Source organism: Silene latifolia, chromosome 10 (genome assembly GCF_048544455.1).
Source record: "Silene latifolia isolate original U9 population chromosome 10, ASM4854445v1, whole genome shotgun sequence".
Lineage (NCBI taxonomy): Eukaryota > Viridiplantae > Streptophyta > Magnoliopsida > Caryophyllales > Caryophyllaceae > Silene > Silene latifolia.
This window is the reverse complement of record NC_133535.1, coordinates 42,978,807-43,003,569: the sequence shown is the minus strand read 5'-3', so window position 1 is coordinate 43,003,569 and position 24,763 is coordinate 42,978,807. Positions and strand designations below refer to the sequence as shown.

The following is a 24,763-nucleotide window of genomic DNA, read 5'->3' as shown; positions in this document are numbered from 1 at the left end:
TGTGATTCTATTACAGTAGCTTGGACAGTTTTGATGTGCTCTATGTAATGATTCACAGACAGACATGCATTACATGTTACGTGCATTGCAAGTGTCATTTTCATAACATCTCCATTTCATCAAACCGTTTTTTTGATGCATATACACTATACAGTAACCAGACCATTAATATGTAAATAGTCATCTGAAAATGAAAAATCATAACAAAACTTCTGCAAAAAAACGTGATTATATCGATGTGAATGAACAAATGTGTTCATATACAAATCTAATGATAAACTATACAATTCAATTTTCATCAGCCCTAGCTAAGTGGCTCAATTTGCAGTCATCTTCACTTGATTGATCCACACTTTTCCCGACACTACGCGAACTTCATAAAATGAATAGCTAAAACTAACAGTAAATGACATTTACAGTTTTACATCTAGCCAACCACATGCTTGATCTCCTATATATAACATTAATCCTGACTATATTTACAACGGTAAAATAGTAGATTATCGTCTACCATGTGTTTCCAGCTGAAACATCATGACGATCGGCTTAGTCTTGAGATGTAGTAGAATATTCAAAAAGCAGTCTCTGTGAGGGTGCAGACTGTAATAACAGCCGGAGACGACTTGTGAGCTTGTATATCAATGTCCATTGCATAGCCATCTCTGAGTCCTTCATCTGCCTCACAATTGACGCCTGAAGGAAGAATAAAAACATGAAAAGCCATAGGAAGCAAGAAAAGATGACCCAAGAATCACAAATCTTGGTAGACAGGACAACCACCAATAGTCTAATACAGTACAAATGACAATCGAAATGACTGGAACTTCGCATTAAGAGTTAAATCTTTTGCTATGTCTGTTCTACTACTGCTACATATCCTATGACAACATTACCCCAGGTGCTAAAAGGCTCCCTCCTCTAATGAGGTTAAGGGGCTGAAAACCTTACTCTTGTGTTGAAAACTGACAACACAGAGTTTGTTTCAGGATGATTTGTTGATCATAATTGAAAAAATGGGTTAAGAATCGCATGCACTGACAGCTGCGTAATATAAGAAATGCCAGCAACTTTAATAATCAACTTTTTCATTCCAACATATTCCTAGGCCAAAAGCTGTGGGTCTTTGACTCCTTTGAAAATGGCAAAACCTTGTTTGGAAAAGCTACTCCATAAAATAAACAAGATGGATATACACATGTACAAGCACTTTGGTAAATAAAAGATGCACCAATAACCTGAAGGCGTTTTCCAAGTTGGACTTCAACTTCTGTGCCAAATGATATATTACTGGCAAGAGATTTAAGGGGATCAACTGTGGGATCAACCGACAGGAGACTAGGAATCTGTGGTGCATAAACCAGCCTCCATCGTGCTTGTCCAAACTCACCCTTCCCCTCTATTCTAGGCATTAATGTCTCAAGTGTAGAAGTCGCAAGCTTCTTAAGTGCTAGTTGTCCATCCCCTTCCAGAATAGACTCTGCTAGCTGACTCTCAAAAACTCTAGCAGCCTGCAAAAGGAAATTTAAGCATCCAAATCAGACCATCGCTCGGAAAGATCCTTAGAAGTTTCCTGTGAAACGGTCTTGCAATAACTTATTGGAAGACCGCGTCACACCTGAAACTACATGATCACTTACAGTTGACTAATGATGTAGAAGGGGTCACTAAGTACGAGGATCATTGTCAATGACAAAATGGTCACTAACAAAACGGTCACTAACAATATCAAAAGAGTTAAGATTACAAGGTTTCTTCAATTTCTGATTAAAGTGGCCTCACGATAATCATATCATGAGACTGAAATTTGAGATAATCCAAGGGGGGCTATGGATAAAGGAAGGAAACTTGTGCGTCATGAGAATACTCTCTCAAAAGTGGACCATTTTTATGAAAAATATAATAATATAAACACAAAAAGTACAACTAAAGTGGATACTTTACCTCGGTAGGAGAGAGGACATCTTGCTCAACAGAGCGTGTTGAAGTTACTACCAGCTTCTCATGCCAATTACTAGCCCTGCCTTGAATCCTAAATTGCCACTCTGATCCAACCAAAGCCAGATCCAATGTTGGATCTAATCCATTATCGGGCTCAAACTTTGCCATATTGACATGTTCCCGTTTAAGCCTTATCTGTCATTGAAAATACACTATGAGAACATTTGACGGCAATTTAGTGCTGATATGGATTAACAGTTGAGAGTCTTGAGACTTACCTGAGTTGCAACAAGATTAACATCGCCATTTTCAAAGGTGAGAACTCCTTTAGGTTTAATCAGTTTAGGATGTGCCACGCCATTAAGGTCTAGTTCCCCGCTCACAGCAAAATTTAGGATCAGAGGATAAACAATTCTTAGCTCTGGTCCAAGTAGAAGCTTTAAATTGTTCAGTTGTACATCCACCTTTGGGGTCTTGCTCACTTGCTCTGATTGCTTACCTACTTCAGCCTGATTTCCTGTCAATGTTGGAGGTCAATGCGAGATTGAACATAGCTATTCTTGGGCCATGCCGGCCAGAAGACCTTGTCCATCCTTCCCACAGTTATAACGGACTTGGATATGTGTTAGAAATTGGTGATAAAGCAGACGGGTCAAGCATAGCCCACCAATTTAAAAGGGCAGATACGGACACAAAGAAAGCCCATCTGTCGTCCCATTAGGCCCATTTCTTAGTATAATATTTATCTTAAAAGATTTTGTCTGCTAATGTTATGCCAACTAAAAAAGGGAAATGGAAAACATAATAGGTAACAACAATATGTAAACCATGGAGGTTAAACTGTTATCTCTATCAAATATTATACCTTAATATAAGTGTTTTTAGGGAGAATAAAGCCTTTTATTAGAGTTATGTTGACAAATTAAATTGTTTTTCTTCAATTTCAACAACAGCTTTATCAAGTCTCACAAATTTATATTTTGCTTTATTTTTATAAAAGTTACATTACAAGCCTGCTATAAGTGCTAGCCCACAGGTGGTCAGGCCTGCAAGACAGCTAGAGTTGGTGTGGTAAGATACAGCATTTGACGCGAATAAAGAGGACGTGTTTTGACATACCCAACCCACAACGCAAAATATGTCATACTGCCTCGGCCCGTATACTTCCCCAACTGCAAATGATCACTCTAACTGTGGGGTGTCGGAGTTGCAAAGTAAACAATAAATAGGGCAAGTGTCCAGACCTACTGAACAAGTAAGCACATAATAGATATGCCTCACCTGCAGTTAGGTTGTACGAGTACTAACAAATACGAGAATTCAAAACAGCAAAAAAAAAAGGAAAAAAAAAAGGAGAAAAAAGAAGAATAAAACACCAGAGATGGACGACATTATCCACTGCTATAACCATACCAGAGAATTGCAAGAGGCTGGAGTTTGAGGTAGCAGGTTCAGAACCAAAAAACCGTGAGACATATCTTGCAGCAACCACTCGACTATAACTGTCCTTTGGAAGTCTAGTCTGATTAGAAGGCAATCTGTTGAATGGAGCAGCTCCACTGCCCTTATCATGAGGCAGGTATGCTTCCCCGTGACATAACTTTATTTTTCCAGATATACTAGGTTGCAAAATAGATCCAGTTATTTGCAACTGTGAGTCCACCTGGCCGCTTTAAGAGAATCAACAAAGTCAGCCTTTGAAGAAAGCACAAGAATAGTGGCAAGGTAAATCACTGTTCAACTAACTATTACAAACTGAAAGCTGGGTGGTACGTCACCGGAAAGAATATTGCTCCCTGCCTCTTTGATACTTTAAAAAAAAGTGGGACAAGATCTAAGAAACGCGACAAAAACCCCCTGGAACAATTAATATACCCTTTTACTTTTCTCTTTCCTAATTCTACCGGTGTAGTGGATGGATAGTTTGTTCATTTACATTAATAGTAGTTTCTCAAAAAGACAATTTGAAAGATATCAAAGAAAGCGAGGGAGTATTCATTTTCCTTCCAAGTGTTAAACATGGTGGTAGAATTAGGACCCATGGAGTTTCACACAACCGAGTGATTCTCGCTTGCTGACCTTTGACGGATTATAACAAATAAATCAAACAAATTTGACATAGTTACCTACCTTAATACATTTTTCGCCCTTACTTCCAGAACTTCACATTTCACGTCAATCTTATCATCAAGGGAGGCTTCAGCTGAAGTAAGAGGCAGGTTCCCCTTTAGTAGTAGTTTTCCACGTCTGCTAACTCTACTTTCCAATGAGCTAATGCACAATCTATTTGATTTTACAAGGACTCTTCCACCTAAGTTCGTAAGAGGTTTCCGAAGCACAGGTGAGGAAACAGATGCTCTGTGGAAAGTTGCCGATCCATCAAGCTCCGGCTGTTCCACAGTACCTCTCACCTAAGTGATTTGAAACACAACAATATATTAGAGAAACATAGTCAAGCAACTTATGTACAAACGATTAACATCAACAACATTATCCCATGGCCTCAAGGGCTCCCACCAATTGTGAGAAAGGAGGGTTTGATGTAAACAACATTAACCCTATGGTGTTCCCCTATGTTAGCACTGCAAAAAGGCTATTTACAGAAGAGCCAAAATAGTTGAATTAAATGACTGCTACGCCATAACAAAAGGATGTAAACCAGTTAATGAGCCTTTTTTGTTTTATTCCATCATAATCTGAACCGAATGATGGTGAGTCTTTGGCTCCGCCGAGATGGAAACACTTTGGTACAAACGATAAAAGAAGAAAAAAAAAGTTGAAATAAACTTGCAACGAAAAAAAGCATCCATAGAGGCTTAACAACCTGAAGCATGATTTCTGCATTGCCGTGAAGCCAATCGGCATAGGGACACAAAGCTGTTAGTAGCATCATTCCCCCATCCTTTATGTCAGCATCAACTCTGACTTCTCCCACATCTAACAAATTCCAATTTAGACCTCTCAGACTTTCGGCCAGCTGAACATCCCAACCATCTTCATTTCTCTCTCTGGAACCTTTCTTTTCTGAATCTCCATCAGCAGGTTCTCTTCCCCTACTCTTAGTCCAACCAGGACTCCAGATCGATTTTCCTGCACTAGTATCTGTATCTTCCTCGTTGAGATCATTATTGGGCACAAAAGTCACTGGAACACTTCCTTGGACATGGACATGACCATTTTGTATGATGGGTTCAAACTTAGCATTGAAAAGAAAACGGCTTCCAGAGGTCACGGAAGCAACTACTTCAGCCCGACCAAGATCGATCCCCCCAATAGCACCATCCAGAAGCCTCACTTGAACATCACACTCGGGTTTCAAGAGATTGCCACGTAGATCACCCTCCATGTGGAGTATCCCTTTGACTGGTGCTAACAATTGTCTCAATGAACGTATAGCATCAGTGGTCGAAGATTCAATTACCTGAACAAGCATAGGTACTAGACTAACTGGGAAGTTTAGGACTGCAAAATGAAGATTTGTCTTGGGGCCCAGCAACGTCCCATCAGCATGGATGGTAGCATTATCCTTCTGGATAAATATCTTCTCAAGGCGTAAACCATCATCATTGCTGTACGCACCAATTGCTTGAACACGCTGTGTTTTATAAGCTCCCCATTCCCAGTCATCTCCATGGAAGTCAAATTCCGCCTGAAGTAAATAAAGGTTAGCCCATTATGGGAGCCAATTATTTACCACTATATTATTAAGCCTAGTTTATTTAAGGGTGAATTGATTATTACTCCCTTATATAATCCAGATTTTGGAACTTACTCCCTTATATAATTTTTTTTTTTGAAACTTAATATCACCAAATTTTACTCTAATCAAGGCCAAAAAAGAAAAAGAAAAAAAAAAAAAAAAACAGAATATCACCGAATTACCCCTATGTTATGTTCTCATACAATAGTCTTAAATCACAATTAGAAAAGTCATCCATCTTCATCTTTCTCTCCTCAAACTAAAACACCATCAACAATACACACTCTCACTGAATCAAGGCTGTCTACAACCAAGAATCGTACTGAAACAAACCCTCATCAAAGTTAGAACGCTATGCTCATATAATTTGGTATGTATTTAATTCCCCCATTTCATTATTGCGTGGCTCTTTGTATTTTGATTGATTAAGTATTAGGTATTTAATTCTTTACTTAAGCTATTAAGGGATAAAGTTCACAAATTTGTTGATAGTGGTTATATATAGCATGTTGGGTAGAACCCTAATTTGTTAAATTGTTTTTTTTTTCCGTATTCAATATTAATAGGAAGGTCATTGCGTATATCAATTGTTTTTACTTAATAAACCTTGTGTATTTACAATAACTGTAGGGATAGGTTGCCCCTGGTCTGGTATAAAGCCATGGGAGAAGACAGGTCTCCCTGAACCATTACCACCAGCAGAAAGAGTAATGTCAGGGAGGCCAAAATCCAAGAAGGGGAGGAAAGAGCTAGGTAAGGGTGATGGGAACGGAGTTAAAAGGGGGAGTTAAATGGGTAATGGGAATGTAGTTAAAAGGCTAAAATCCAAGAGGAAAGAAAATCCACAAATCTGGGTAGGAGGTTGATTTAAAATGGTCATATTATAAGGCAAAGGGCAAAATAGTCATAAATTACAAAAATTAGAGTCATATTTCAAATTTGGACGGAATATTCTTTTTATTTGGCCGGGCACATTAAATGGGAGCACTTTTTGCGCAGAGTAAAATTTGGTGGTATTAAGTTTCAAAATATATATATATATACATATATATATATAAGGGGTTAAGTTTCAGAATCTGGATTATAAAAGGGAGTAATTATCAATTTACTCTTTATTTAACCAAGAACTGAAAAAAAGAATAGTATGACGAGAAGGCATCACTACCATAAGACACACAGAAGTTAAGAATGAGAAAATAGTTCCACATACCAACTAACAGGTTTCAATATCTACTACTTAAACACCATCATTTCTCAACAAAAAAGCACTGATTGAAATACCAGAAAATAATACTACTGTTAAGTACAGATATACATTACCACTGTATCACCATTGCCACCACCGCTTGCATCAAGAGATCCATGCCAACGGCCTTTGAGTTCAGATAAACCTGGCAGACTCAGATCTTCAGGTATAACTTCGTCAGATGGGGTATGATCTCTTCTAACAGCCTTAGAAAAAAGGGAAAAATTACCTATGTTAGGCTTAATATAAAAAGCAAGCCAGCAGCCAAAATAAATGCACAAAGCTAGAGCCGTACAGGCGACTTCAATAGCAATAACTTACTTCTGCTAATGCACAGGTTTAGAATTACAAAGAAACAGAAGCACAAGAAGTCCACAACCATACATAACGTAGTTTTTTATTCTAATAAAATGGTGCAGAAAATTTCTCCAGAAATTACCTCAAGCAGCTCTTGGAGACTTTCAGCATTTATACCCACTGACTGTAAGCTTTGCATAAAGAGATCCTGCATATAATACAAATTCCACTTTCAATACAATTAAATCAGACAGCAAAATTCCATATCTTTGATTGGATAAAGCAAATAATAACGGCGTCATTTTTTTTTACATGTAAGATAGTATCTAATAAAGGACATCCGTACACAAGAGGTAAGCTAGATGCTTAAGATTATGAATATTCTTAAAAGAGGTGAATGATAATAACTCATAAACCGTAAATAATAATTACTAAAGGGAAACCGATGGGGGCGTGACTCTCGTGTATAAGGAGACCTGTCACAAACGAGGCTTTGAATTACATTTACTCCTTGAAAAACAAAAACTAAATCATAGGCATCTGTTTCTTCTAGATGTGACAAGAGGAGACGTGATAAAAGAAATATATGCACAAAGAGAATTAACCCAAAAGGTATAAGCTTTAGGCCTTTAACAATGAACATGCATAAAAAATGCTACACCAAGATATGCTTATAAAAAATGCCACCAAGACATGAATTTACCTAAAGTCATAAACACGTGTTATCATGGAACTAAACTCATAGCAAAAATCAATGTAGACTATGTAGTAGCTTTGCTTATCAGACTATCAGTATAGAATATAACCTTTGATCTAGAATGAACAGCAGGGTCAGTACTGCGAGAAAGGAGTCTTGCAAGCGGGAGCATCTCGGCAGCTTCTGCCTGAGGGACTTCAAGTCTCACTCTCCATCGGCCCATTGATGATATGACACTTTCCAAGTGACCAGCCATTGCTTTGCTGAAAAAGGAACCGCTTTCGTTTGGACTAGACTTTCGATCTCGTGTGCCAGGTAGCACATATTCACCTTGGAGTTCATATCGACTGTAGCTTTGCTCTAAAACTGTTTTCTCAACGGTAATCTAACAAAGATATTAGCAGGAAAATTAACAGTTGAGTATGGCATATATAAACGAAAGACAGCTAAAGCCAAAAACTTCAAGCACTCAGACTCTACTACTAATTTTGACCAATACCAGGTACAAAGTCCAGTGGGATGGACGAGAGAGAGCATCAAATCAGTTTTTATATTCCAGTGATCAGTAAATTTATCGTCTTTCCGACACAATTGAATGCAGAGTAAAAGGCACTGAAACTGCTCCTTTTTAAAGAAACGGAAAACTAAGTTGATCCTATAGCATAGGACCAACATATCTATTCTAAAGTCTATTGAGAAGATTTTCAATTTGATTCACTTCCATTGGACTTATTTCTCCTTTTCTAAAGAGAAAAAATGTAGAGTCCAATGTCTGGCAATTCCTGAAATAACAATGCACATTTTCATTCGAAGAATGTTCCTGGGATACCACAAGGCACTACTTTTACTGACCGTCACAAGAAGAAATGGATAAAACACAACAGAAAAAAATATGAACAAAATCATTTACTTTGGTAATGCCATAGCCTGATTGGAACAAAATAATAGATTTATGGTTAGGTACTCACAACATCACCGCTCCATCTAACAGCTACATCCAAGGCTTCGCCTAACACACCGCTAAACTTTGGCCGTAATACTGAAAGAACTCCTAGTCCTCTCCGCTTTTGAAGATTCAGTTGAATTTCTGCCTGAATAGTAGAAGTAGCCATCATCACTAACCAGAAAATATCATGTTTGGCTAGAAGAACAAACAACTGTTTGAGGACTAAGCTTTTTTTTCAACAAAGAGCTTTGGAAAATTGCCTGCAATGTTTCCTCGACAACGAACAGAATACAATGCATGATATTTTTTTTTAATTCACGGCTATTTAACATGAAAGACAATGACCAACCAATCAGCCAAAAAGCAGATGGCACGACTTACCCTCTGCATAGTCCCTCTGAGTGAAGCAAGCTCCAATTCATCAAGTGGTAAATGCCGAACCTATACAATAGATACGTAGCATCAAATCAAATCAGCTATAGAACGTCAATATAATATACTTCTTCCTTCCCTCTAAGATGGTCATAAATGTGTTACATCGGATAGTGCCAAAAGCAATGTCTAAGTTACAGTTTAGTTTACACCCAACATGATACTCCCTTCAGTCCCTCCAGTCCAACCAACCCATATTTTAAATTAAAAAGTGGGGAATTTTGAAAAATGAGGAGATTCGATTGGATAGGAAGGAGTAGCTTTTACATGAACAATTGATATAAGGAAGGTATTAATCTGAGGATATTTTTCTTCTATACCTTTTAAGTAACAATCGCCTACACGTCAATTTTAAAAAATTTATGTAAGCCTTACATTTCCCACGGAGAGCAAAGACTAATTATTCTTTGGCTTTGTAAAGTTATTTACATACCTGTATTGTAAAATAGCTGTCAAACAATGCAATTTCCTACGTAAATTAATTATGATTCATCAAACAGCCCCAAACATAAGGCTGCGTATGTACAACTCCCCTCAGCTCACTATAGGTGGGAGCCTCTTAAGAATTTTGTGTATAAGATTATAAGATGAGTTTTCAAAAATTTATACCTTATTACGTTATAATATTTGTAATCTTGAAATCCAAACATAAATTTAATTATCCTCAATTCCTCTCTATATCTGACCAATACCATATGTCCCTCCAGGGACAGACTGATAAGTTTTTCGGCTGTTTATGAGTTGCCACCTACACTGCAAATTTAAGTTTTCAAAATTCTTGTTCTTTGTTAGCTAAAGACAGTCTATTTATTATGACATAAAACAGAAGTACAGATCTACAGTAGGACATAAACAAAATTAGAAGGAAAAAAGAGAATGCCTCTAGGTTAACTGAAACTGCTGGCTGATAGATGACATTCGCTTTCAGTTGACCTTTCTGAAGAGATACTGACAGCAATTTTCCATCTTGTGATTCTTCATTGGTAGGACGCAGTAATCCTATGATATCCACATTAAGGCTTTCGTCTGGCCTACCAGTAGCATCCAGCTGAATTACCATCACACGAAATGAATCAGAACCGAATCAATTAATAATGATATAAAAGCACATAAAATTCGAATGCAGCATTATGATATTTATACAAATAAGCCCAACATAAGTCTTGTCACGGACTTAGGCTGGCCCATAACCATAGCTACTCCCTCTATCCATGAAAAAACTTCTTGATTTCTATTTGAGGGTGTCCATGAAATCATGAATAAATACTTATTTCTTGTCGTTATGGTTTGTGACCCCTATCTTTCAAGGACTACCATTTCTATCGACATCTTGCTATGTTCCTTAATTATTGCAAAAGCCAAACTAGGAAATTTATTCATGGACGGAGGATGCACAACTTAAAGAAATAGTTAGACGTTAGACAAGATAATAAGAGTAGCATGGTGGTTCTGATGGCTGGTGGGGACGATATAGGGTGGTCTGGGAGAAAAAAAAAATGTGGGTGGTGGGTTAAGTATTAATGAGAATTGAGAAAGATTAAGCATTAATAAATTTAGTTACACAAATATAAGTTGGTTTTAATGTTGGCAATTAGTGTGATTAGTTTGTTACACAGGAATAATTTGGCATATTCACACCAAAAAAACATACCAAAATTAGAAACAAATGAAATGGGAAGAACACAGTGAAATTTCCCTATAAGGAAACTGGGAAGAACAGGAAGAAATGGAAGGAAAGTATATGATTAGTTTGCCGAAAGAATTTGTTTGACTAAACATTTGAATTACGTTTGAATTGGACGATAATTTTTACATCACCTCCCCATCTTAAATAAACAATGTGAAACAGAAAAAGAAATCTTTAATTTTTATCCAACAAATTTATATGGAGAAGAAATTGAAAACAGGTTACCTTGATGCGCTCACGTGAAAAGCTCATATGTCCAGCCAATTGAGGAGCCAGCATCAACTGGTTGAGCTTCAACCCAGAAACTGAAACATCTCCTTCAAGACTTTCCATGTTTCCATCACCAGCAGATTGCTGATTGGTAATATCTGAAGTTTTTGTAACCTGTCCTTGAAACTTTATCCTTCCAGTCGCCTTCAGATTCAAAGGTCTTGGTGAATCAAATGAAAAAGATGATATCATATTGAAAAACTCAAATCCACGCATGCGTAAGTCCAATTCAAGTCCCTCCATGGTAAAACTATTTCCACTCTTCTTGTCGTGGTCCTCTTTGTTTATCCAGTTTTCTTCAGGAAAACTTGCCAAGACTTTAGCAAATAAATCAAATGCGATTGATGAAGAGTTAACAGCAATGTAATCATGACAGATGATCACATCTCCTCTTGCATCAACAAATGAACCCTCAGCTTTTGGTGCATTCCACTTTACATCAAATCTCCTGCAATAATGGAAACAAAAAAACATACACACAAAATGTTCAAGAGAACAAAAAGACTACAAACTACATAGTCAGGAGAAGTAGAAATTAGAGTCATACGGTCTTAGAAGGCATCCAGATACTTTAGTTTCGCCTTTCAGCTCCCCCAATTTCATTGGCAGCAGATCCAGGCAGCCAGGTAAGTATCTGTGCAATATTTTATCGAAAGACAGATTTCCAGAAAAATTCACATCCATTGCAGATTCATCTACCTCAGCCTGTTCCAAAGAAAAATAACATGGCAATACCCTGAGTTTTTCAAGATTTAAACGTCTGTGTATTCCCTCTAAAAAGTCTGTAATTCCCTCTAAAAAATGAGTCAGTAATTTGATTAATGTTAGCTGTTCTCATGACAAAAGAACACTGCAATGTCTTATAGTATCATCAAATTCAACATGAAGCCAAATTTCTGTTTTACTATCCAGAATCGCGGGACGAACACACAAATGCATATATAATCGCGGGACGAACACACAAAGTTAAAGCTAGTTCAGAAGATCAATTTAATACATAATAATGCAAATGGCTATTGCAATTTTGATAGTGCAAGTGAAGCTTAAGGCAATTGGCAGTATGGCACAGTACTCTTTCTCGACTTTGTACATAATGGATATGTAAAGCCTTTGTTACCAACGATTGACAAGTATGATCACTATCCAACAACATAATTACCTCTGGGCAAATCCATGCGTTCCCTGCCCCACGAATTTCACCCCCATCCACGAGGCTTGCTCTAATTCCGTACAAGTCAGCAACCTGCGAATATAAACTTACACTCGTATAACTTCAAGATGACTCATTCATTTTTATAGAAATTGTTTCAGAACTAGAATAAGCAAGTGAGGACAACATGACAGTTATGAAAGCTCTCAATCCTTTTGCAGATAAGGCATGGCATCTTCAGCATTCTTCTAAACACGCCTGCTGCCTTAGCCCAAACAGGCGTAAAAATACAACCCTCCCCCAACAATGGTCAAAAGAATGGATTCACCCTGAAAATAATCCTCAAACTAATTATACTCCCTTTGTCCTAGTCAATTCTTTACGTATTCCATTTATGAGTGTCTGAGTGAATTCCTTACGTTTCCTTCTAAGGATATTGCAACTGGTTTACATTGCCAAAAAGCCCTTGCAAGACCCATGTGCAAGTGGGCCTTGGAAAAAATAGAAGGGGAAAAGTTAGGGTAACTTTGCACATTTGTTTCATACATGACTTTGTGCAAAAAGCAAACGTAAAGAATTCAACAGGACAGAGAGAGTAAAAAAAATATACAAATCAAAGCGAAACAATCCAGCCACATTTATTCCAAGAATAAGGCAAGCAAAAAATATATAAACCAAAGCAAAACAATCCAGCTACATCTGACACCGTTGGTTCATAGATTACGGGCTAACAGCATTGAGTGGAATAATTTGAGTATTCAACGGTAATTAAACCAAAAAGTAACAAGAAGAATTCAAGAAAATGTGCGACTTTTCTTTAAAACATTAAATTTACCCATATTGCTAAATAAAATGATAATTTCCATTTTTCTATGGAGCCAAAGATTCATTACTCTTTGGTTCCGGATTATGATGGAATAAAGCAAAATGGTTCACTAAAGTGACTGCACTTCTTTCTATTGTGATGTACCAGTCAATCGATGTAGTTCTCGACGCAATTTTCATCTTGGGTCATTCGGAAACAGTCTCTTTGTGTTGCTAACACAAGGGTAAGACTGCGTACATCCCCCACTACCCCGCAATTTGCGGGAGTAATTGAGGCACTGGGGCAATGTTGTTGTATTGCTAAATAAAATGATAAAAGAGCAACACAGAACAAGTAGACTTCATATGCAAACATTACAAAGATGCACAATTCTGTTATATAAACATAATTGGGATACTCTACAGAAAATGTGAGTTCTCAAGATTAACTTACACAGTTATCAGTATTGAAAGTGAAATTCGCAGACAAATAAGAAAATGGAATGCGATCAAAAGCTGCCACAGCACCAGCATCTTTGTTACTAGCCAAAGCTTCAGATGCTGACGACACATTTATGTCAGAAATAGAGGGACCCATCTTTCTTGTAACCATTCCACTGCCAACAAAAACAGGAGTATCCAGGGGGCCTTGACAGTTGAATATGGCAGTTACGCACCCCGCCACCTGCAACAAAACAAATAATCACTCTTCAACAATAGTACAAACATGATCCTGCTATCCTATGACATAACGGAATCCCAGACCGCAGTTACAGAACTTCCTAGTATATAAAACCCCACAGAAAAACACCTATATCCATAGTATTAAATCTCAAAGGTCGCAGTTGTCGCTACCTAATCTCATTAAATGCAATCAATATTGCCTTAAAAGGCGATAAATGTGGTCGCAGTCAACTCCAAAACCTTGATTGACGGTTGGGAATTAATGTCACAGCCAATATTTAAAACCATGTCTGTATCTCATCTGCGTCAACCGATATTTCAAAATATCACCATTTTTTACCCCAATTTCTGCAGCTTAATTTATAGTCTGCACTCTGCACTACTCGTTACATACATATATTTTGGAAAAGAAGAAAATACAGATACATGTGTATTTACGAATGGTGTATGTAATCCTGAAAAGAATATAGACAGCAACCACTTTCAAAAATCCAGCTTGATTGGCCCTGGTCCGTTACAGCATTTTTCTACCATGCAATCAGCACATTCAAATATTCAATTACTTGAAGACGCCTAAAAAGAGGCGAAAATTTAACCATTTAGTATATTCCTTTCAAACAGATTTATATGATCTTAATTTGTAATCAACTCAGCAGCAAACAAGCCTGGCCAAAACAATTTCAGCTCCCAACTAAGGAAGGTGCTTCGTTAAGCAGTTCTATTTCAAGTGTCAAACACAAAAATCAAAAGCTCCGGCTCCTAAGCTTATTGAAACTCAACATTGAGTTAACTCTCCAACTGTTATTTGTTTTGCGTATTCCTTTTAAGTTCAGAACTTCAGAGACAAACATTCATACACAGGTACATATGTAATACTTACAGGGAATAACAATGGTTTCATCTTGAAAGTTCTCATGAGTGCATTTACTTCAACACAAGGAACCTGCAGCAATAGGAATATAGTTATGGCTTATCATAATGTTGTCTATTGACACTTAGTTTGAGATGTTACATTATCATGGATCAATGACGAAAAGCTGAAATATATGAAGTACCACCTTAATCAAACTGGCACATGTACAATTTCATATACACATATTTCAATCTCATGCCCCCGGTACCCTGGTTCTTCTCAACAAATTAGTGGACACATACATTTACCATCCTTAAATGCAGAGATCATAATTCCCTAAAGACCTATAGGAAAAGGATGCTCAAGCGCCGAGAACTCCAAGCAAGGAGGCTCTCAGAAAGTATACCAACCAACCTTCTACTTGAAAGGATATCGGCACTATGAAATCCCTGGTAGACAAACATGGGATGAAGGATTCCTTGGACATGAAAATACTCTTTTGTTAACTAACATGGGAGTATGGGACAAATCAACCCACCCACTCTTATTTAATTATTTTTTGCCCACTCTAACAAGCTTAACTTTGAATCTTTTTTTAAAATAATGCTTAAAAAGAAAATATTTGTGGTTTTGGGTTGAAATCAAAACTATTTGTTAAATTGGGGTCCAACTAGGATTGGGAAATCCAACCCGAAACCCAACATCTTACACTACCATCCATACCCAACCAATATACACCCTCCTGTCATTCACCACCACACCAACGGCCCAGCTCATTCCTCCAAGGTCCTGAACCGCCGAACCATGTCGACCGGACACCTACAACCACACCGGCGATTTCACCAGGTCACTGTCGTCGCCTCTTAACTCACCACCCACAGCCTCAATCGCCGCTCTCCCCGACTCCATAAACCTAACCAGAGATCGCCTTCCCTAACCCATTCCATCAACTCAGCCCCACCCATCCATACCATATTCATACCCATTTTTGAACCCATCACCTCCATCTCTTACGATCACCACCCCAATCCTCCCACCCCCATCCCACGGGCCCGCCACAATTACCATGACCAGAACCCACCACGACCATCAAATGAACCGGCCACCACCACCGAACTCACCACCACAGCCCACGTTGCTATCTCCACCAATCTAACTACCGCAAAAAAGCTTCGAACCCATTTTCATATCAGAAGGACGGAGACAGAGGAGTGGCGAAAGGAGAAGGATGATCAGGTGGCAACGCGGAAACCGTACCGTGGGGGAGAACGATGAGTTTGGTGGTGGGGGACTGGATTGGGTATTTGGCCGAATGGTCGACTGATCACCGGGTGAGCTCGGTGTTAAAGTGAGGTTGATTTGCATTGGCGGCAGCGGTGGGGTCGTGGGTGGAACTTGGAAGGAGATGTGAGAGAATGGGACTGATTGGGGGTAAAATGAGGTTTGGAGTCATTTAGTTTTGGTTTGGAATATCCAATCCTACATGGACACCAATTTGACAATTAAGTTTAGTTCCCACCCAAAATGCTAATTATTTTATTTTTCAACATTATTTTGAAAAAAAGACTCCTTTTTTTTGGTGCACAATGTCATGCAATTTTAATTACATCTGAAGAGTACCTTTGTGAACTCACAAGCCTATTTGACAGATATATTACTCAGAATTGACTCCAAAACCAATACAAGGCGTATATTCGTCTATCCATATGACAATTGAAAGAAAAGGCTTCAGGAAAGATACATTTCAATATACCCAAGAAGCAGGATATCTCACACATAACATATAATGCATAAAAAGTAACTTGATCAATATGCAGTGATCCAGATTTGAAAAGAAAATGACCTGGCACATCAGATGAAATTCCCCTTCTTCAGGATGAATGCCAAAATCTCCAGAAGCTTCTAGAGGAACACTTCCAAACCATCCATTAGCATTGTGCAAAAATATCCGCTGACCACGAAAGCATAGACTTGCTGAAATGTCCTGGAAAAGAAACAAGATTCAGAACATGGATAAATACTCCAAAAGATGCCCAAGAAGTCATTTCAACAAAGGATGAACATGGATACCTGCATGCCTACCTCAGAGCCTCAGGCTACCAATTTTAAAAGTCATGCTTATAAGAGTAAAATAAACGACTTAGTACGATCTTGAGCATAAAACATCACATAGGCGCGGAAACAAGGTACTCACTCAAGTGAAAACAATGACTCAAAACGTATATATGTCGGCAATATAAGCCTACAGAATATGGCACACTGAACTTCTAGAGTCAAATACTTCAAGTATACGGCCTGTAAACATGAAGGTTTTAACTGATGCGATTGATAAGCATGTTCATCAACAAATGTAGGAACACTGTAGATACAGAACACTGGATTCTATTGAGTATGGCAGTATTTTTTCTGGACCTTCCTCACGTACCATTTTTTCCAAATAGTTTCTCGCCCAATAACTGGCGCAGCATGTAAGTACGTAACTACTGCGTAATATATATCGCGAGCCAAAGCACATAAAATTGAGGTGAAGAGCAATAAAAAAACAAAAGAGAAGGAAACGGAGGACACACAGAAAAGGATGAGGGAGCATCCAATATCTGAAAAGACAACCCGGTAACATCTAGCTGCCCATGCAGATTGGGAAAATTCTCCCCACTTGACATGCAAATGTGGACCTGCAAATACAAGAATTATTCTCATAAAGGGAGATGCTTTATTGTCACATAAGCAATTAGTTAATGAAGGCTGTAGTAATATAGTAACGAAGAAAGATGTCACCAACAGGGAATAAAACACGAATACATCATATTTTAGGCACAACCAATAGAATAGTTAAAGAGATTGTCACTTAATGACTTACAGGAGCAACACCCTAAACTTCATTTCACTAACTCCTTTCCCTGTTTTTCTTCGTTTGAAAAGTAAAAGAGCATCAATAAGAGAGAAACCAAAATAAAACATGGGTTTAGTGAAAAGAGCAGCAACGCAATAAAGAAGCTTTGGTCCAAAAATGATGTGATGATTATAACAACCCGGCCCGCCACTGTTGTAACACGACCCCAATAAGATGGGAAGTGCACCTTTGGGCCATTATTTGTCCTCACTTAAGCCCAAAAGCACAAGGTCTTGTTACTAAGTGCCTTGTTACTAAGTGGTAGGTGGAATCCCTTATAAACATATCATAAGCTCCTTATTTTCCCGATGTGGGACAACTTTCCTCTCAATCTCGTGGGGTGTTACAATGATGGCTAATATGAAGTGCCAAACTACCATTGTGATGAAGTATAGCATAGAGAAAAGTAGAAAAATAAAAGATAAGGACAAAGGAAAAATGAAAAGAACTTAATTTGACTGCCATAATCCAAGGTTTGATGACTCTTCTTTTGTTGATCCCAGTTGCTGCTTCCCAAAATAATCCCAACTTCACAATCATTTATCCTGAATTTGCAACCCTTGTCGCCCAAAATTGTAAAACAACCCTACTAGCACCATAAACCACCAACAACCGCCATATAAATAAAAAAGCACTCACATCCTTTGCAATGACAATATCCCTCCATCCTACCGGCCTTTGATCTCCTTACCGCCTCCTTTCAATCACCTATCCTCTCTTCATTTAACCTTTTTCTGGGTAGGATTTCCATCTCTTTGAAATTATCGACACAATTTTATTTTGGGGTTATTCGAAATCAGCCTTCATATTGTTAACACATGGGAACGACTTGTGTACACCCAACCCTCCTTACCCCGCTATTTAAGGTAACATCGTTGTTGTTTCCATCTCTTTGGTTTCCATCTCCTATTAAAGTACAATTTCAGGGTACAATGATGTAAGGAGAGAGATAAGGATGGTAGAAGAGTAAGGTTGACAAGGCTGGTGGTGACTGAGCAGTCACAGACATGTAGGGATGTAAAAAGGAGTTAGACCCCACTTGACGAATCCTCAAAATCAGTCTAGCAGATAGAGTCTGATCAAATTGATCTTGAGCTTGAGCCCTAGTAGCGCTAGAATAAATCTGAGGCAAACCCCAGCTCACTACGACTTGGATCGCGATGTCGTTTGATCTCATTTACATTTTTTTTTTCAGTTTCATTTCAATATTTTCTAACTTTTTAAAAAAGTTTCATATTATTTTAGTATTTACAATTATATTTTAAAAATTTTATTTTAGTATTTTACAACTAGATTTATTTTGATTAAATTTGAAAAGTGAAACAGAGAAAAAACCATTTACTAACTGAACCGGCCTAGAGTTAAGATTGAGCCTTTTTCCAAATCAAACTCGAGTTTAAACTTTTTAGCCTCAACGAACTTCAAACAACCACAATCTTGAGCTTAAAAATCCGAGCTCGAACTCAAAAATCAGCGAGCTGCCGAGCTCAGGTCGTCTTGGACTCTTGGTTACTTGGGTGGTTGTAATTAGATGCGTAATTCCACCAACTAATGTTGGTTTCTTCATTTTTACAGTAACCAAAAGGGAAAATCCTACAAAAGAATATGCTAAAAAGAATAAAGTTTCAGCCTTGCTAGTCGACAGATCTCTTTGGGATGACACAAAGAATCAAAATATGTACTCGCTAGTCGCTACTTTAAAGAGAAGAATGAAAAAGGATAGGATTGTTGATGTTTGGAAGCCAAATCCTTAGCTATCTGGTGGTGCAATTGTATTGAACCAAACCATTGTATTTTTGATGATGTTGCCTCTTCCCATCAAGAATTCAAGTTCCACTTTTTGAACCTAGTATACATTAGGTCATAGTCTTTACCCAAATATGAGTTTGTATTTTCTTCTTCTAACCCATGATTCTTCGAGAGCACCATCCCCAACTTTTTGCCCACCCCCCTCTCTTTCTGAAGTACTATGTCGGGAGTTTAATCTGATTGAGACAGTATGGCATGATTGGTTGGAAGTTCTTCCACCGGGCCTTTGCTTTCTGCCCACCGCCACATCTTGGAACCAAGCTAATTATGGAGCAGTTGTTCAAATGCTTTCCCTTGGCCTCGGTGCCAGCTATTCACTCAGGTCTGTGTTCTCTCACTATTAAGCCTGCTACGCTCGCCTTTCACGCTTCATCCGGGGGAGTCTTTTTGTGTGTGGGCTGATGGGCGTCACCCCTGTGGCATCTTTTGTAGAGAAGTGTCACCCTGTGAGGTCTTTTTCTAATAGGTATCACCTGGTGTCCGTTGGCTGATATTACAATTTACTTATTAAAAACAGTTATGGGTGTTTGTTGGTGCAGTTTATAGTGTGTGCGGATGGTGGTTGGTGGGTCAAAGCCTCAACAGATGGCTCTTAAATTTCTGGCTGCTTGTGATTATTACGGACAATTTTTTCAAGGAAGAATAAAACAAATAAAATAATAATTATAATAATAAAATAAGCCAAAGAAAAATGGAGAAAATGAGAGTAAACAAAACAAAGTGAGAATGTGAGATAAGGATAGGGAAGTAAAAGCGGAGAAAAATAAAGGAAACGGGGGAGAAGAAGAAGCGCAGAAGAGTACAATAGGCAAGGAAATAAAAGGGAAATAAATATTAATAGAAACTCATAAAGAGAACTAAGAGATAATGCAGCGTGAAAATAAGTGTAAGGAGATGAAGACGATGATAACAATAACTGAGTAGGAAAAAATTGAAAAAAAAGAAACAACACAATTAAACATCATCACCAGCATAATTATTTTCCATCTATCCTGCCCGATCCAAAGCCACATTTCGCTCAATCCAATATAGAGAAATATCACTCTCCGCCCAATGATTCTTGTCCTTCGAACAGACTCATATTTCTAAGGTTTTCTCACAACTAACAGTAATTAACATTCTGCCAACAATTAGAGGGCGAGGAACTTCCTTAATCACCATCAATAGATTCAAAACTATATCACCAGCGGTGAACCTACAGCGCTTATTCGCAAAGACGAAGCTGATAAACACAATCTTCTCCGTCCATTTTTCCCAGCCAGCCATTCAAGGATGAGGAAAAATTTACTTTAGATGATTGACAGATGCTTCATAAATGATCTGGAGTTGCATAACAAAATACCTTTTTTGAAAATGTTATAAATGGATAGCAAACTACATACTGATACTTTCTCATAAGTATATGGGCGCATGTACAGTGTCTGTTTGTATCTGGCCGTCACCCCCATCGTGTCTTTTTGTAGATGGGCCCTACCTCTATGATATCTTTTGTGCTTGGGTGTCACCCCCTTGGTGCCCCTTAATTATGTTATATTAATATTAATATTAATATATTAATATTATATCTTACAGAGAGAGAATTACATACTGATACTTTCCTAATTGTCCTCGTACCGCCGACATATGTTTCTCTCTCGCATGATAGAGAGATACACCTTAAACTAAATATGTAGATAACTTGGAACAAACAAAAGACCTTGCACTTTGTTTAAATTCAGGCAAAACAAGACAGCTCAAACTATGTCACCAACCATCCTTTTAACACAGAAACATGAAGGATGTGCATATTACAGCAATTACTCAACAATTCAACATGTAACCTGATCCCTTGGTGAGTTCTATAGCCATCTAAGCATATGCAAACTCGCCGCAAAGTACTTCAGAAGTAAAAATAGAACATTTTGTCCACTTCTGATTCAAGAAGGCCCGCCACCAAAGATCAAACATAGTAATAGTATGTATGTTACTGAATGCAAAACCAATTAATAAAAAGTTGGATAAGCACCTCACCACTGGCTCTCCCTTCTGTCCACGCTATGGGAATTTCTAATAGCCTCTCTAACAGCTGTAGCCAACAAAACATGCATAGCACATAACCTGTTAATAAATCTTTCTGTACTGGAGAATCAAAACAAGATCAAGCTTTTATATTAAAAAAGCGTTAATATGAACTAAAAAATATACCTTACCGGAACATAAAGGTTTGAAAATTTTAAATTGACATGCCACTTCTGCTCAATTATATCAACAAAAACATCCGTAAATAAAACCCCGCCGTCATCAACTGTTGTATCTGATCGCCACATCTGGCAATTGCCACTGAGCTGCACGTGCACCCGGCTGTAGTGGTTTTGCAGTTTTATATGTCCATCAACATTCCCCATCTCCCTACAAAGAAGGGGTAGATATGCTAAGATAAACTTCCTATACGAAAACGCTTATCCAACAAAAAATTACTCCCTACTAGCCTTGAATAGAAGGATATATATGACCAAATGAATGTCAACACCCTCGATCTGGCCAGATAAAGTTGATTGTGCAGGGTCAAAAACAAAGGAGAAGGCAACTTACTCCCAACCAAATCTTAAACAAAGAGTCATTTCATGCAGCTGTTGCTAGCAATGAAGCCAATGTGGTACCAGAAGAAATAAAAATTTAGGTTCACCAGCCTAATGGAAAATACCACTTGCTGGACACATTTTTCGGTCAAATTGTGCATGAACAAAACAGTGTAACAGAAAGCCTGGACAGAGTCTTGTTAAAATTTGATTCATAGAAATTAGCCATTAATAAAGCTTAAGAAACCTAATCTGTGAGTAATTTAGCAATATTTTATTGTAATAAAGATAAGGTTGGAACCTTGGTTCTTCATCCCCATATGCAAGCAGCATCAGCGTTCCTCCTTTGAAATAAACAGAATCAAGAGTAATCGGTAGTGTCTTATCATTCCTACCAGTCTCCATATTATCAGTTTCTTCAACAACTTCAGTGGCAATATCTTCAAACTTATGATCCATGACATTCTTCGAGCTTGTTGCAGAACTTGGACGTGAATTCATACTTAAAGAACTTTCAGACTGTGGGCTACCTTGATCTTCAGGCATTCCCGTGAAGGACTCAGCACTTTGGCCTTCTGATCTCCATTGCTCGTCTACATCACTTTTCAGTCTGTTCATATCAGTGGTGTCCTCCTGTACTTTAGCATCAGCTGTCCCAGTACATGGCAGTGTCTCACTAAACATATCAGTATCACTGGCAGGAGGTGCGGATGATTGAGACAAACAGGACTTGGTCTTGCTAGTGATCCGTTGATCCATAGTAGGGGACGAATGTGAATAGGATGCTTCAGGCATCCCACTGTCAATCATTTCTGCACTTTTGGAGTCAACAACCTCACTGACATTAGAAGTATGAGCACTTGCTAAGGTAGATAATGCATTAGTCGGAGCCTCGCTCTCAACCATGGGTTCCTCGGCATCAGCAATTTCAAACCCTTCATCGGGATTTAAAGACTGAGCAATGTCTCCATGTCCTGGATGTTGGAAGTATTGGACTGCTGCAAAAGCACTGCGCTCCAGAACCCTTTTTTTAGTTGCAACACTAGACACCGACAAATCTTTACCATTAGCTTTCCTTTTAAATGTAGGAAACACTGGACCAAGTATAATTTGGGGTAGAGATTTGATCCTTGAACTAGGAGCATAGACACCAAATGAGTTCTCCAAATCAGTATGTTTCACATCATATTGAATACCTGTGTCCATTAAATGGTGATGTTTCCAGTGCATCCCCTCATCCACATGAATTAACGACTTTCCAACTGTTGACTTCGCAGAACTGTTTGAGCTAGCCTCACCATAAACGTCAGTTGAACCATGATCACGCACAACATAACCTGTTTCAGCAGCTTTCCTGGCTGCATCATCCCGTTCTCTAGCCCAAGAAGCACCAGCCTCTTCTCTTGCAGCCCTTCTAGTCCTTGTCCGATAATCAATTCCTTCTTCAGTCGATTCATGCTTCTGCAAACCACCTTCCATATATGGTATCCCTAACCAAGTAAAATCTTTCTTTTGTGCAACCAATAAAGTCGGGTTAGACAAAACCGCATCAATCACAATCTTCCCCCTCCTCAAGCTCGCGAAAGGACGAACCCTAAGCTTTATCGTGGGCGCCTCACCACAGGAAAATTCCTCAGAGTGGGGCCCAACAGAGCATGATTCCAACGTAATGCTCAAAGGCGATATTCTCCTAACCTTCCCAAAATCAATCTCACGCTGAATGTACTCACTTAACACAGAACAAACAGAAGGCAACACCTTCAACTCAACAAATTCCTTAGACTTAGCCCGGCCATACCACAACAACAAGCACACCCCAGAAATTACAGCCCCAAAAATCGCACCCCGGAAAAGAAGTAACCCCTCTTGCCACAAAGGAGATAGTGATCTAACAAGCTCTTTCCCTCTAGACAAACGGTCCTTGACATAATTAACCCTCAACCCATTTCTCGAATCCGGGTCCCCATTTAGAAACTTTAGAATCCTCCCATAAAACTGAGGAAACCAAACCCCATTTGGTGGCCAATTACTCCTCTTCCAACACCTACAGCTCGAAAAACCCCGTCTTTCGGAATTCCGTCTTTTCCCCACATACACAACATTATTAGAGCTACCCTTTCTACCATCAAAGAAGCTGCTGCTGCTGCTGCTGCTGCTACTACTACTACAACAATTAGGTGTCCCAATAAATGGGGAATTAAGCCTAATGCTCATTCTCTCCCCCAACTCAATACCCTGAGAAAATTCATCTGTTGGGTACATGTAAATCCATGATTAACCCAGGTTTAATTAGCAAACAACCCAAAAAAAATATTCAAAATTAGGAGATTATTTGACTGAAGAATGCTTACCGTAGAGCACAAAGGGAAATGAGAGTTGCAGGAACCCGCGAAAACTTGTAATGTAATCTGCACAAAAATACTACTCGTATAAAGTTTAGGTCGAGTGCCTGAAAATGAACATCACAAATTGTTGGTAATACAATCAGAAATCAATCAAAGAAAATGGGGAATCTGACAAGTCCAGTTTTGTGGTTTTAGTATTGTTTCTTTAGGGAGTAGTATCGTATAATGCTTCAAATTTTAGGATTTTATATTGTCTGATGGACCTTCAATTGCAAAGCCGGCTAGTTGGGGTTTACTCTTGGTTTATAAATAGGGTTTTTTGATAACTGCTACCACAAGTAAACCACTTTTTGAGAACTGCTACCAAGGTAAAAAAAGTTTGAAAATTGCTACCATAATTCTTGGTTCGGTTAAAATTCAGTACCAATTCAATAAACGAGGCAAAATGAATGAA

The 24,763-nt window shown here is 38.4% G+C and overlaps 1 protein-coding gene across 2 annotated transcripts; it reads right to left on the bottom strand.

Annotated features, from left to right (window-relative positions):
• Positions 1 to 213: 213 nt before the first annotated feature.
• LOC141605558 (protein TIC236, chloroplastic) lies at positions 214 to 24,588 on the bottom strand. 2 transcript variants are annotated; one of them, XM_074424378.1, is made up of 24 exons: positions 24,316 to 24,588; positions 22,266 to 24,213; positions 21,596 to 21,794; positions 21,412 to 21,471; positions 17,275 to 17,379; positions 16,548 to 16,688; positions 14,732 to 14,794; positions 13,622 to 13,852; positions 12,373 to 12,456; positions 11,761 to 11,918; positions 11,169 to 11,661; positions 10,137 to 10,304; positions 9,206 to 9,265; positions 8,847 to 8,969; positions 7,988 to 8,263; positions 7,324 to 7,389; positions 6,959 to 7,090; positions 4,763 to 5,587; positions 4,069 to 4,349; positions 3,352 to 3,608; positions 2,217 to 2,455; positions 1,942 to 2,133; positions 1,236 to 1,508; positions 214 to 693 (listed from the first exon to the last, which is right to left on the bottom strand). In XM_074424378.1, exons 2-24 carry the CDS (start codon positions 24,176 to 24,178, stop codon positions 547 to 549), a joined length of 6,486 nt encoding a protein of 2,161 aa, XP_074280479.1. In that variant the 5' UTR covers positions 24,179 to 24,213; positions 24,316 to 24,588; the 3' UTR covers positions 214 to 546. The 2 variants fall into 2 exon arrangements, with proteins under 2 accessions (XP_074280479.1, XP_074280480.1); XM_074424379.1 differs by lacking the exon at positions 17,275 to 17,379 and having other exon boundaries at positions 24,316 to 24,548.
• Between the last annotated feature and the right edge of the window lie 175 nt (positions 24,589 to 24,763).

Coding starts and splice junctions, on each gene's coding strand:
- LOC141605558 (XM_074424378.1), bottom strand. CDS start 24,178: ATGAGCATTAGGCTTAATTCCCCATTTATTGGGACACCTAATTGTTGT. Junction 17,380..21,411: donor AAGGGAGAGCCAGTGGTGAG/GTGCTTATCCAA, acceptor TTGTATTTGCAG/GTCCACATTTGCATGTCAAG. Junction 8,970..9,205: donor TCAGAGGGACTATGCAGAGG/GTAAGTCGTGCC, acceptor TCTACTATTCAG/GCAGAAATTCAACTGAATCT.